General features: G+C 47.0%; 5 protein-coding genes across 5 annotated transcripts; 4 read left to right on the top strand and 1 right to left on the bottom strand.

Moving 5' to 3' along the window:
* Nucleotides 1-263: 263 nt before the first annotated feature.
* Nucleotides 264-2346, top strand: CDEST_13078 (Putative major facilitator superfamily, MFS transporter superfamily; the record flags this gene model as incomplete). Its single annotated transcript, XM_062929234.1, has 6 exons — nucleotides 264-590; nucleotides 661-756; nucleotides 825-944; nucleotides 1003-1556; nucleotides 1621-1761; nucleotides 1833-2346. 6 exons carry the CDS (start codon nucleotides 264-266, stop codon nucleotides 2344-2346), a joined length of 1752 nt encoding a protein of 583 aa, XP_062785285.1.
* Nucleotides 2347-4117: 1771 nt separating this feature from the next.
* CDEST_13077 (Putative peptidase M43, pregnancy-associated plasma-A) lies at nucleotides 4118-5225 on the top strand (the record flags this gene model as incomplete). Its single annotated transcript, XM_062929233.1, has 3 exons — nucleotides 4118-4504; nucleotides 4562-5079; nucleotides 5156-5225. The coding sequence occupies 3 exons, from the start codon at nucleotides 4118-4120 to the stop codon at nucleotides 5223-5225; spliced, it is 975 nt and encodes a 324-aa protein (XP_062785284.1).
* A 912-nt stretch (nucleotides 5226-6137) lies between these two features.
* CDEST_13076 (uncharacterized protein) lies at nucleotides 6138-7230 on the bottom strand. Its single transcript, XM_062929232.1, has 2 exons — nucleotides 7089-7230; nucleotides 6138-7012 (listed from the first exon to the last, which is right to left on the bottom strand). Exons 1-2 carry the CDS (start codon nucleotides 7184-7186, stop codon nucleotides 6322-6324), a joined length of 789 nt encoding a protein of 262 aa, XP_062785283.1. The 5' UTR covers nucleotides 7187-7230; the 3' UTR covers nucleotides 6138-6321.
* Nucleotides 7231-8912: 1682 nt separating this feature from the next.
* CDEST_13075 (uncharacterized protein) lies at nucleotides 8913-9863 on the top strand. The gene has a single exon (XM_062929231.1). The coding sequence runs from the start codon at nucleotides 9121-9123 to the stop codon at nucleotides 9778-9780; it is 660 nt and encodes a 219-aa protein (XP_062785282.1). The 5' UTR covers nucleotides 8913-9120; the 3' UTR covers nucleotides 9781-9863.
* Nucleotides 9864-11923: 2060 nt separating this feature from the next.
* Nucleotides 11924-12771, top strand: CDEST_13074 (uncharacterized protein). Its single transcript, XM_062929230.1, has 2 exons — nucleotides 11924-12583; nucleotides 12643-12771. The coding sequence occupies exons 1-2, from the start codon at nucleotides 11950-11952 to the stop codon at nucleotides 12696-12698; spliced, it is 690 nt and encodes a 229-aa protein (XP_062785281.1). The 5' UTR covers nucleotides 11924-11949; the 3' UTR covers nucleotides 12699-12771.
* The last annotated feature ends 336 nt before the right edge of the window (nucleotides 12772-13107 follow it).

Raw genomic sequence — 13107 nt, 5'->3', positions numbered from 1 at the left:
CTTCCTCACACCGAGATATCGCCGGTGTTCCTTTCCAATGGCTCATTTTGCACTTTAGCAGAGACTGAATTGGGCTTCGAGATCAACTCATTCTACTGCGATAAGTAGTCGATATCGCGCGTTCTCACAAAGCTCTCTCTTGTGGCTTTTTCTTCCGAGACCTTTGAAGCAAAGCTCCGTCTAACACACCACTCTGGATTCCGAAGGTATCGTCAAACATCAAGCACACCAGATACCAAGCACTTGAGGTCGATACCAACCACATGTTGGCCCCCACAACCGTCGCCCCAGCGGGCGGAGATGGCCTCCCACCCGGCACCACCAAGCTCATCGACCAAGACGGCTCTATCGTCGGCAAACACGCCTCCGGGTCCGATGAAGCTGACATTGTCCTCATTCCTCGCGCATCAGACGACCCAGAGGATCCGCTCAACTGGACGAAGAAGCGAAAATGGTTGGCGACATCGTGTGTTCTTGTCTACACCATCATGATCGCGATTCCGAGTAGCGCGGTCTACTCTGTCGTGACGCCTATCAGAACAGCAACTGGCTTGTCCTTGTCGGATATAAACAACGGGACAGGTATCATGGTAAGAACACTCTCTTGCTAAATTTCAAAGGCGTGTACCCGTACCTAACTGGCTAAACCTTTTCTCACAGTTTTTGTTCTATGGCTGGGGTTGCTTGATCTGGCAACCGTGCGCGCTGCAATATGGCAAACGGCCGGCATACCTTGCGTCTCTCCTCGCCAATATCGTATGTTTATAATCAACAACGGCACTACATGAAAGATGGATTAATCTGACTTATGTTCATTTCCACAGGCTATTCTTGCCACTGCTCCGATGTGCACGAAAAAGCACACGTACCTGGCCAATCGAATCCTGCTTGGGCTTTTCGGAGCGCCGGTTGAGTCGCTATGCGAGATATCGATCACCGATATTGTACGTATTCAATGTGTTGAGCTTTCAATCAAAAAGCCATCTGACAATTAGCAAACAGTGGTTCGCGCACCAGCGCCCAAAGTACCTTGCGCTCTACGGATGGGGTCTATCCATGACAGGCAAGCTTGCTCCAATGCTGTCAGGTTTCATCAACGTTGGCATGGGCTGGGAGTGGACTCTGGTGAGGATCTCCGCAGGAGCATATTCCTGCCTAGAGATATTATTACTGACGCATCTCAAAACATTCCAGTGGTGGTGCGCCATCTTCAACGGTATTGCATTTGTCTATTGCTTCCTTTTCATGGAGGAGACCAATTACGACAGACCTGCAAGGCCGGTGGGAGACAACACGGCATTGATGTCCGACAACGGGGCTACTGATCATCAGCAGGGCGGCGATGATGCGGACGAGAAGATGTCCGATAAAGCCGGCGACAGCAACTCCGCAAATGATGATAAGGCAGTCGATAGCGAGACCGGGCAGGTCTTTTTCCCCCGCAAGACATACGTTCAAAAGCTTGGTATCAAGGATAAGTCTAGGCCCAATCGCATGTTGGACATTGCGCTTGGCGGTCTCCGGGGATTCACATACCCTTCGGTTGTGTACGCAGGGTGAGTGAGATTAACATCGAAACCGCATGTAACCATATGTCCACCAAGACTGACAGCAATCTAGTTTGATGTACGGTGCGAACAACTTGGTCTGGTCTGGTGTGCAAAACGCTACTGCTGGTACAGTCTACACCACAATGTACGGCTTCTCGACAGCCGGTGTAGCTGCCGCATACGCAGGTGGTCTGCTTGGCACTATGGTCGGGTAAGATACCCTGGTTCCTCAACTTGAGAGAAACGAACGACTGACTGATAATATTCCTTCTTGTCCCGCAGGGGCTACTACTGTGGCAAAGTTGGTCGACTCCTCACCATCAAACTCGCCCGCCGCAACGGCGGCATATCAGAGTCTGAGCACTCTTTGTGGCTCTTCTCCGCGTCCATGTTCCTGGTTCCGTTCAGCATGCTTCTCTACGGGCTCGGCGTGACGTACCATATTCACTGGATGGGTCTCGTAATCTCCCAATTCACCCTTGCCATCAACAATGCACTCGCCGTATCAGGCTCCCTCGGCTACGCCATTGCCTCGTACCCCCAGCTGAGCGGTGACATGATCACCACTTGCGTCATCATCCGCAACACAATGTCTTTTGCAATCAACTACGGCATAACCCCCTGGTTGAATCAAATGGGTTACAGAGACACCTACATCATTGTTGCAGCAATTGGCTTCGTGTGGAATGCGAGCATATTCGTGGTGACAAAGTACGGTAGAAGCATTAGGGAGAAGAGCGCAGCTCGATATTGGAAACAAGTTGCTCAGGCTCATGCCAAAGGCTTAAGTCATTAATTGATCGTTGTCTTACTATATGTTGCTTGTAAATAAAGTCGAGTAAAAACGTTAGATAGCTCTTTGAATCAATTACATATTTCATTCGCCACTGAGCGTGTCGTAGCCTAAACAGCCTAAAACACCGTTAACCTCTCGGCACAGCCAAAGTCGGCAATATGCCCTTGTAGCCTACTACACCAAAGTTGAGGACGGATTTGATACTGTAGAGGCATAATAGGCTGGGGATTTATTGTCGCCTATCACACTAGGACAGAGACAAAGGTTCGGATGATACTACAGCAGTCTTTCTCCAGCCCCATAAGAAGCTCTGTTCACGTTGACAACTCCAAGGGAGTGGCAAGCAGACCTACATGCAATAGAACCGAGTGCTCACCAGTGTTTTTACTAGATTATAAACAGATCGAAGAAAAATAGCAGCTTACACCAGACCTTACGACGGGGTAGTCAGATAAGAGTAATTTATTAACCAATAGCAGTCTATAGTAGACATAAGACTGGTGTTAATTAGCTAGAGATGGCCTGACACGTATATTCATCCATCTCTACTTTCTGGCAGTAATTAGACGCAAAAACTGCCAACGTTTCAAGCTCTAAAAACTACTTAGGGGAAGTTTAGGTCTACGTCTAGGTTATATATGTCCCTATTGTCAGCTTAGCATCCATGTTTTTAGGGCTAGCAACCAGACATACCGTAATAAAATTCACTGTTTCTTTACCTGTCCCAGTAGGCTTTATATCTATGTAGACTAACAAGTTCCCGAAAAGCGACGCAAGAACGTCTACCTCAACACATAATCCACTTACCAGCCTGCCGACATAAGGAGGTAGGTACCGTCTGTACTGTATCAAAATGAGGTACAGCAGCTGGAATGAGGGCAGATTGCACTTAGCATGCCATGCAAACTGTACAAGGTTGTAAGGGTTAAGTAAAAGCTTCCTACTGCATCTAACCCTGCATATGTCCTTACGACTTATAGAATTACAATATAGTTTGCAAGAAGAAATGTACTAACAGGCTTAGCAAGCTGCTAGAAGCACTCCAAACATTTTCTGAACCTAAACTTGATGGAGGGTAAGTGTGGGAGTGGACAGAAGATACCTGGCAGTGAGCTTTAAGTTTCGCATCGATATCTTCGGAAGAAGAACTTTCACAGGGACGCTTGACCTCAATAGGCCCCAACTAACAGGTAAGTCATCGGCGAATATTTCCCTTTTTTTTTTACAAACTTAACCAGCAGTTACTTTCACAGGGACAGCGCAGGGAGGTGCAACTCACCCCATGATTTAACGTTTATGTGTCAACTAGAAGTCAAACTAGGTGACAGCCCAGATGACGAGGCCTGCGCACTACATTCATCAAGGGGCCTATTGCATATTATTAAATAATATTCCTCAATCAGTGGTTTCTTGTTGCAGCCCCTTGCACTGAAGAAGATCAGTAGCTCCAGGTCAGAGTTCTTCCGCGAGTAGCAGATCAAAGTCAACCAGAGCCTGCTGTTCACCGTTTCTAACGTTCCCAAACTGGAGGGACTACAGAATCTGTTGGGGCGGAGGCTAGCCACCCACGTGTAGTGTAAGCAGAGAACATAAAGTTGTTTTAGAAGTTTAGGCCTCTTACATACTTCTGCAAAGTAGCCCTTGATTCCTCATACACTCCCGGTCATAGTACTCTTTGCGTGCTTAAAGAACCTCGCCGCGTGTAGAGAGCACGCTCTTCTCCATCTCGGGTTGTACTGGATTTGGAACTTACTGTTGAGCCAGGACGCCTATGTGCAGAGCCAGCTGCCTGACTTACGCGCAATCAGAGGTAAGGAAGGCTGTGTCTTTTACCTCGCATGCCCCTACTGCGTTACTTAGGGATACCAAGGGAGATCTTTTGGTTGACTTCAAACACGCATGCAGTGACACGATGCGACTCCTCCGTGAACTGACGGCCGCTTTGCAGGGCTTCGCCGCCCAAACTGCCGTGGCTCATGGTGATTTTAGTTGCGGAACGCCGAACCCATCGCACGATCATATCAAAATCGCACACGGCCTGTGGAGGGATGAGATCGTCAACGGCACCCTAGTCATACGCTCAAGAGCTAGTATCGTAGTAGACACATATCTCCATGTTCTAGCCTCGAGCCGCTCAGCTGCCGGTGGGTATATAGATGTACGTCAGCGCCAATCTCCGGTACTTGGGTAACCCGACGATTTACAACCTAATAAGGATGTAGGGCTCCACCGCCAGATGGCCGTTCTTAACGCAAACTTCAGACCTCACGATATTTCGTTCAGGCTACAGGGCGTGACACGCACTGTGAACGCCGGCTGGGCTGGCGGCGGCGACGAGCTACGTATGAAACGCGCCCTCCGCCAAGGGGGGTACGCCAGCCTCAACGTCTATTTTCTAGGTCGCTCGTCAGGCATTTTAGGCAAGTGCACGTTCCCGCAAGGGGCGTCTGTAGGCTCAAATACCTTCACACTGGATGGCTGTACTGTGGCCTCGTCAACGATCCCAGGCGGGAAGGGTCGGAACGTTAACCTAGGGAAAACCCTCACGCATGAGACAGGCCACTGGCTCGGGCTTTACCACACGTTCCGAGGCGGTTGCGATGGCGAAGGGGATCTTATCTCGGATACGCCAGCCCAGGGCAGCCCTACGCAGGGCTGCCCCCCATCCCGTGACTCCTGCCCGCACAAACCCGGCCTTGACCCAATACACAACTACATGGATTATTCGACTGAGTAAGTAAATGCTTACAAGTATTGGCCCTTGGACGGCGGCTAATGAAACACGCTCTCTTGACAGTTCTTGTTACAGAGAGTTCACCATAGGTCAGCGTGTCCGTATGCACAGCTTCTGGCGAAAATATCGCCTGAACGCTGCATAAAGGGAACCTAGTGTACAGAGTCTGGCCGTACCTAGTCTTGGTTGTACATTATAGTGGCGGTGCTGTTTACTTGGACCTTACACACCGGTGTAGCGGTTGCTCCAGTTCGTAGCTTCTTGGAGGCAGGGCACACCAGCTTGGAAGACGAAGTCCTTAGTGAATGGTAGTAGGTGTAGCTATAAAAGTCTGCCATGCTGGAGTGCGGTGTCTGAGTAGTCGACGTGAAAGGGTGGAAGAACTAACGAGCAGGTTGGCAGGACCCTAGTGTTAGCATGAGTTTGCGGCAGTTGGTTGAGTCCTGAGAGGGAGCAAAGGAGAAGAACTGGAGCTGTAGTTTGTCTTGCTAAAAAAGACGCATATGGAATGATAACTAGAACGTCGGCCTGTAACGCCTCCTGAATAGCAAACAAAACTTAAGCAAAAGGAACAGCTTTTTTCGTGTTTGGTAGCTTTCATACTCTTTTGTATGGTTAGATCTTATCTGTGCTATCTAGCCTCTATCTTGTATGCTCTTAAAGCGTATTTCCTACGCTATGCGAGGCAGTTGACTGCTGCAGCAGCTCCGCAACCGTCCCTTTCTACAATTGACTTCGTAGGTGACTTTACTATAGTAGCAACTTGGCCATGTAGATAACTGTCTTTCTGTATCTGTTTGGTTGGCTGTAATTAATGTCAGTTTCCTTGCTTAACAGCTGGATAGGGAGTAGAGTAGGCAGAGTAAATGTCACGAGTTAGAGCACACAGTAAGGCATAGGAGAAGATGGGAGAAAGGTGCTTGTTCCATATAATGTAGAGAGAATAAAATGTAGTCTAGTTATATACGTCTGACCACGTGAAATGGCACGTAAAGGAACTGATCCGGAAAGCTCTGATACACGAGGGTTTCCCTGTGACAGTAAACCTCACATATCTGTCGTGTGTGGTGCGTTTTGCAGAGAGCCGCAAGGATATTACTCGCACAGCTACTATGTAACTTCTATTTCTGTACTCCTCTGACGATCCACACAGCTCGGACCAAACTATACACTGTGACTCTTATAGCTGAGCAGCAGAACACGTTTCGAGGCCTGTTATCTTTCCTAATACAGCATGCTGCTTATGCCCTGCCGACCCTGGCGCCGACCACACCGCAGGAAGTGCTGCCGGGACCGCCGCCGGCATCCCCAGTAACACCTCCGGTTCCACCACCAACACCACCACCACCACTAACATCGCCGCCACCACCACCAACACCACCGCCAACACTACCACCACCGCCAACACCACCACCGCCAACACCACCACCACCAACACCACCCCCAACACCACCACCAACACCACCAACACCACCACCAACACCGCCAACACCACCACCGCCAACACCACCACCACCAACACCACCACCAACACCGCCACCAACACCATCTCCACCAACACTATTATCAGTACAATTATTACCTACGCCGCTACCCCCACAGGCGCCACTACCGCCAACACCCCCCTTGTTCACCTTCTTCTTCTTCTTCTTCTTCTTCTTCTTCTTTTTCTCCTCCTCCTTCTTCTTTTTCTTTTTCTCCTCCTCCTTCTTCTTTATCTCCTTTTCACTCTGTTGCTCGTTTGACTCTGTAGTAGACTGCGCCAATTGCTGAAAGTCTGGAGAATCCCAACCCCTCGCCGATAACATATCAGCAGCGATGGGTGGTTCCAGGCCTCCGGCTCTCATCGAAATGTCAGGATTGGGAGGGGTTACTTGAGACCAATTCGAGTCGTCACTTTGGACACCATCTCCCGAAAGGGAGTTCGAAAGGCTGTTTGTGATTAGCTCAAACTGGCCCTGTACAGGTACGTGGATAGTGTCCATGTACGCAAAGTGTGCTAACGAACCGATTGACGTCCTGGAGGAAGCCAGGCGGAACAAGTACGCGAGCGCATGCTAGCATACAGACTGCCAGGGGCACGACAACGCAGGAGACTCTGATCATTGTTGAGAATGTGCTGTATTTTGTTCCAAGCGGTTGCTACTTGAAAAGTTAGTGTTTGCTAATCAGTACGCAAGCAGCTGGTGGATGAAGAAAGGCCTGTAAGCTACTTATAGGTATGCAGTGTGCCCTACATCCTAGAGTATTCTTCCCAACAGACCGCGTGATAAGGCGACGCTGTATGAATTGGAAATTACCGTAAAAATGCCCTCAAATAGCATTGGGGAGGCTGGCAACGGAAGGCCCAACAAGTCTCCGTCTCTTGCACAGTGCCGATCTCAGACACATCCTGCATGACCTTTCCAGTCCCCTCACGATACTCTTGACCCAGAAACTAACAACAGGATTGACGGCAGTCCCAAGGGCAGGAGACGCGGCTTCATGCGCCCACGAACGTTTGCAACTGCAGTAGAAGGGCCGAGGCGATGGGGGAACAAACCTACCAGGATAGAGTTTGAGGATGGATAGCTCTATCTGGTAGAGGCTGTCGGCAACGCAACGGCAGATGCATCTAGAAACCAACACCAGGATTTACGGCAGGACACGCGGCTCCATGCGTCTACAAACGTTCGCAACTGCAGTAGAAGGGCTAAGGGCAGGGGGTTGCTAAACTAGCAGGATAGAGTTTGAATGATGAATGATCCTAGTTGCTAGAGGCTACTGGTAATGCAACTGCAGATGTATCTAGAAACTTTACATTTGCTGAAACCGGAATTTGGCCCCGTAGTGGCCAAGTGCAGAGTTTATAAGGAAAGACCTCTAAGACACAGGGGCTGGTCATGTTCAGGGTTCTCGGGATCACATGCAGTGGTGCGCAATGAGGAAGTGTGTCAATGATGTGGAGTGGAAGTTTGGAATGTTGTGGATGTATAAAGTTTGCGGCTACAGAGAACTGAGAAGCAGTACTTGGCAATTAATTCTTTGAATAAGGCAGAATAGCCCTAGGCGGAGACAGTTTGGAAATCGGAAACCGGCAGAGGGACTAGGGCCTCTAAGTTTTGCGTCTGAACTTTGCAACTTGGAGCTGCAAACCGGAAAATGAGGTTGTCTTGTCCCCCTGATTAGACATCCGTCCAATTGCAAGCACAATCAAACGTTGTCAAACGTTGATGATTACGCGGCCAATTGATTTAAAGAGGAAAAACTGAATGAAAGTATAAAAGAAAGTTCTACCTAAAGCTTAGAGTTTGCATCCTTATTGACAGGGTTGTAATGCACGCGTAGTGTAGCCTTCTACCTAACTGCATGGAAAAACAACAAGTACACGGCATGAAGCCCTTTTTTGATTGGATTGAAAGCAGAAATCTTCGTACTGGAACTAAACTAAGTATAGCTTAGTAGGTACTGTCAAGCTTTCTGTGTTATTCCTTGCCTGCTGGTGGCATGATTGCTGAAGGAATCCTTACTAGCTCTTTTTTTGTCAAGGCTTAAGATAAGAAGGTTTACACTGCTCTAAAAACACTGACATGTAACTATGTAATTGGGCAAACGTTTCTAGAAACTTTTAGGCAATGGAATTGAATAAGTTCTCTGCCGACCTTAGTAAAAAGTGACTTTTGCAGCACCTTAGAGGATAAGAATTAGAATTTAAGCTAGGAAGGGGTAAAATGCAACCTAGGACGTAGTGTTAGGTAGTTCTATTACGTAGACATACACGCAGGTAAGATTTCCCAATTAACTATATATGGCAGCTATCGCCTACAATGTCCCTTCAAACCAACCTTGACCAGTTTTTTCCTTAAAACATTTTATCACTTCTAAATCATGACTCCACTCTTCATTTTTGTAGCCATCTGTGTGTTCAGATCTGTAGAGTCTACTCCTCTGTTGAACTCGGCTTTAGCTGCAGAAGATACGCTATTCAACACTATTGATGACCCTCCAGTCCTACCTACTCTTTTTCAGACGAAGAGTTATTCAAGGAGTTAATTAAAGTCATGTCATATAATGGAACACTTTTACAAGCAAACAGCTCCTCCTCCTCGACCATCTTACAACGACAGGTATTTAATGAGAATGACGAAGACGTTAAATGCCATGAACACGATCATCTCCACCCGCCGCAAAACCGAGAAACAGTCAGATACAATTCCTACGGTTCGACTTGCCAAGGTAACATTCGAGTAATTACCTGTCGTCCTTATGATCCGCCATGGGCGATGTTCTTGCCCACTATGCGTTCACAAATCGGTTGCGACAAAAATTACGTCTGTCGTCAAAATGGCGTTCGGAGAACTCGATTTGGTACCGCCATGAGGCCAACAACATCATGCGTCCAAAATCCCTCCCTGAAGGTATGGGTAGTTGGTGGAAGAGAAATAGGAGAGAAATGCTGCAGTAAATTTACCCTACAGCCAGCAGGGACTGGGAGGACTGTTAGATTTCACGAGTGGGCATTTAACGCTGTGACTGGGCTTTATAAACAAGTTAAGTGGATGTATGTGAAAGTCAATGGGGCATACTATAAGTCTGCGCAGACGATCTCAGACTGGACCATTGAAGTCCCTGGGATTAAAGGTACAGATAATCTTGAGCTCTGTGCGTTTCCACTTACTGGGGATGAGTTGAAAGTTGCGGCTCAATTTACTGTTCTTTGAGATAGTAGGGTTAGGAGTACAAGTAGATTGATATCTAGATGTAGTACTACAGACTAGCCTAGGTTCTTAAAGGTCTTACTACTCTATACCTCTTATCTATTACTAGAAATTGTTGAACAAAATATATCGCAGTACACACTTGGTACCTCTAATCTGACATTTAAGGAATGTAGCATCTTAGGCAGGGCTGCTGGCATGCATATGCATCTGATATTGAGAAGCAGTAGAATTGATTGATAGTGGCTTAGGCGGCTTGCATCTGGTCAAAATATTAAAGGTGTTCCTTTCAACGCAGTCGGTTTATTCAGAAGAGGATATGTCTGTGATTAGCGTGCGTGCACTGTCATCTAAATGAGGCAATGATTGCGTTCTGGTGTGTAAGTATCGTTCAAGCCTCAAATGCTGCACACTTACATCTGATATTGTCGCTCATCGACTATAGCTTTCGACCTTGAAAAATCCAAAAGTCATCTCAGAGAGCACGGATGGGCCCGTGTACCCTCAGTACTTACAACAGAAGTTGCCGCCGCCGCTCTTGACCAGCTCTAGAAGGTTAAGGCAGCAGCTGGGGCACGTAGCAAGGACACATACCTATCCATTCTAGACCCCAACCCTAGCAATGTGCGCGTCTTCTATTTTATGGAGCTTAACCAGAGACCAGATCTTGCGAGAGCTCATCTCGCACCCGACTGCCATCTCCATGGTAAAGGCAGTGCTGGACGAGAACTTCCTTATTACCAACTTTGCCGCTAACACCGCCCGCCCTGGATCTAAGAGCACGGCCCTGCATTCAAACAAGAGCATCTCCCGTCCAAGCAAACTCCTGTAGTCTGGAGATGGACGGCAAATATCGTGTTGACTGCAACATTTAGGTGTAAAGAAGTTCACTTAGTGAAGAATATCAGCGCAGTGTACAATCAACGCAACTCCAGCCCCTTGTTTGCTTGACTTGAGGCTGTTCCTAACTAAACATAATTACTTAATGTTAGTTTTATTATACAGCTAAACAGAAGTACTCGAACATTTTCAATTAACGTTTAATGCAATATTTATTAATTTGTTGTGTGTGTGTGTGTTATGAAATGAAGCTATCCCTTGCTGCCTGCCCGGTCAGGTGAGGCGGGATGGAGAGCAGGTACAAGTATGGCTTAGGAGGTATTGTCAAGCTTTCTGCATGTTATTCCTTTCCTGCTGTTAGCATGATTGCTGCAAAGATCCTTGCTAGCTCTTTTTCTGTTAAGGCTTAAGATTGAACTGCAGTCCTAAGGGCAAAATACGAGGTTTCATGCGGCTACTAACGTTTGCAACTGCAGTAGAACGGCCGAGACAACGTAAGGTTGGCTAGCTCTTAATCTTGCTAGCATTAAAACTTTCTCGCATCGAATCAAGGAAGCCTTACACCGCTCTAAGGAACTCTAATCTAGTAAGATCTAGTCTAAAGTAAAAGACTCTACAATACTGCTTACGGTTAGCCCTGCTGACCGCTAACCGTGGACTACAGACCTCTAAGTAGCTGCGTCACCTAGATGCCGACAAAGTTACATCTACATGCTCCATAATTTCAATAAAGATAAAACTTACAAGTTTGAGCAGCGAACGAATCGCTATTAATTCCGTCTTTGTCTATGTCTAGTATGTTAAAGTTTGCAGCGCAGGACTTAGTTTCTGCTACTGTCGTTCCTGAAACAAGATTACGAATTCACGTACGTCACATTTGGCAACAATATTGATGAAACTCTGATATCAGTGTTAGATGTTATTGGTTCTAGTACTGCCTGACTTTATACTACGCTTCATTAGGACACTGTTAGTTTACCTCTTAGATCCTTGCCTTGTGTAAGTTGACCCTAAAGCTGTCTACATTTTCTTTTTCCTTCAAAGAATTACACATTTTAACAACTACATTTAAGACTATATAACCCTGCCATATGCTTCATTACCACTTTATTAGTAGTAGGCTAAGTTATAAAGTTTGTCTATTGAATGTAAATTAGACGCGCTAGCTAAAAGAACAGAATGTTACTAGAGTCAGACTGAAACTACACTGCTAGCGAGGTCGAAATCAGGACAGCATTCAAGTATATATATGATATTTTATTCCCCATGACTCTAACTAGTGGTCTCTTTTGTACCTAACCTATCTATGAAACAAATCCGTCCACCTTTAAAATGAAGCTCTCTCTTCTTATAGTGGTCCTTCCCGCTAGTTGTTTTGTAACTCCTCTCTTACAAGTTAATAACTCTACTACGAAGTTCTCGATTGATGTTGCCCCGGTAGAGCTGGATGTCGCCCCGGCAGGGCGTGAACCGCTCAATACAAGCCTCGCAAATATTGGTCGCCGAGTTATTGGCCCCCGAGACGCCCGCACAAATCCACCATGCCCACCTGGGCAGACATTCAGTAGCTCCATCTGTTTTACCTACTCGATCATAAGTCGCTTCTGTAATACTGCTCAAGGTGGTCCAGGGGAAAGGAGAGAAATTTTCTGTCATGCCGACGAAGTCTGTGTGCAGCGCTTACTATCCAATGGCAGAACTTACGCTGATTGCCTTCCACTTGTTTCGGTTATAAAGTGGAGGTCAGGCCCAAGTAGTTCACAACAAGGCTGCACTGATGTTAGTAGTAAGCGAGGGAAAACACACAGCCTTGGAACAATTGCTTATGACACAAATTCGCACCCTATCCAAGTCGACAAGATCTTGTACTTAGGAGAACCTGGTGATGTAAATAAGGGAATTGGCGGCTCAACATCTTTTTTTACTAGCGAACCCTGGAATTTCGATGGTGGAAACCATATGCAGGGTAAGTAGAAACTATTAATCTACTAATCTAGGTTTAATATTGTACTAATAAGAATGTAGCTTGTGTTACTACTGGGGGTGCTACAGGCCTGCATCTCTTTACGTGGATTATTTAATAGTAAGGGTTAGGGGCAGCTACTCTGATATTCTACTGCGGAATGCGTTGAGATTTAGGCATTCTTATATAACTATTAGCTAGATTCCTAAATTGATCTACTTTCGTGTTCCTGAATTTCTTAATTGTTGTGAGCCACGGATCCAAACTCAGCGTAATACAGCACAGCTGCGATATTGGCTACCGCAGACGGAATACGTCGTTGGCGAATCCCAGTGATGGTGGCTAACATGCGTTTTACGTCCAGCTTTTCGCCAAGCCTCGGCTGCATGTGCAGCTTAGCTGTCACCTTGCGTCTGTGATTTGACATCATCTAGACTGTTGCCACTCAGACAGACCTCCTGAGCACCGACCGCTTCTACCTATGAGGCAATCTCCATCAGTTTGTGGAGTTCCACTTGATTGCGGGA

The sequence above is a fragment of the Colletotrichum destructivum genome, chromosome 8 (genome assembly GCF_034447905.1).
Source record: "Colletotrichum destructivum chromosome 8, complete sequence".
NCBI lineage: Eukaryota > Fungi > Ascomycota > Sordariomycetes > Glomerellales > Glomerellaceae > Colletotrichum > Colletotrichum destructivum.
The sequence above is the reverse complement of the archived record's forward strand: the minus strand, read 5'-3'. Positions and strand labels throughout refer to the sequence as shown.

Coding starts and splice junctions, on each gene's coding strand:
- CDEST_13075 (XM_062929231.1), top strand. CDS start 9,121: ATGTCATATAATGGAACACTTTTACAAGCAAACAGCTCCTCCTCCTCG.
- CDEST_13076 (XM_062929232.1), bottom strand. CDS start 7,186: ATGATCAGAGTCTCCTGCGTTGTCGTGCCCCTGGCAGTCTGTATGCTA. Junction 7,013..7,088: donor TTCCTCCAGGACGTCAATCG/GTTCGTTAGCAC, acceptor AATCACAAACAG/CCTTTCGAACTCCCTTTCGG.
- CDEST_13074 (XM_062929230.1), top strand. CDS start 11,950: ATGAAGCTCTCTCTTCTTATAGTGGTCCTTCCCGCTAGTTGTTTTGTA. Junction 12,584..12,642: donor TGGTGGAAACCATATGCAGG/GTAAGTAGAAAC, acceptor ATAAGAATGTAG/CTTGTGTTACTACTGGGGGT.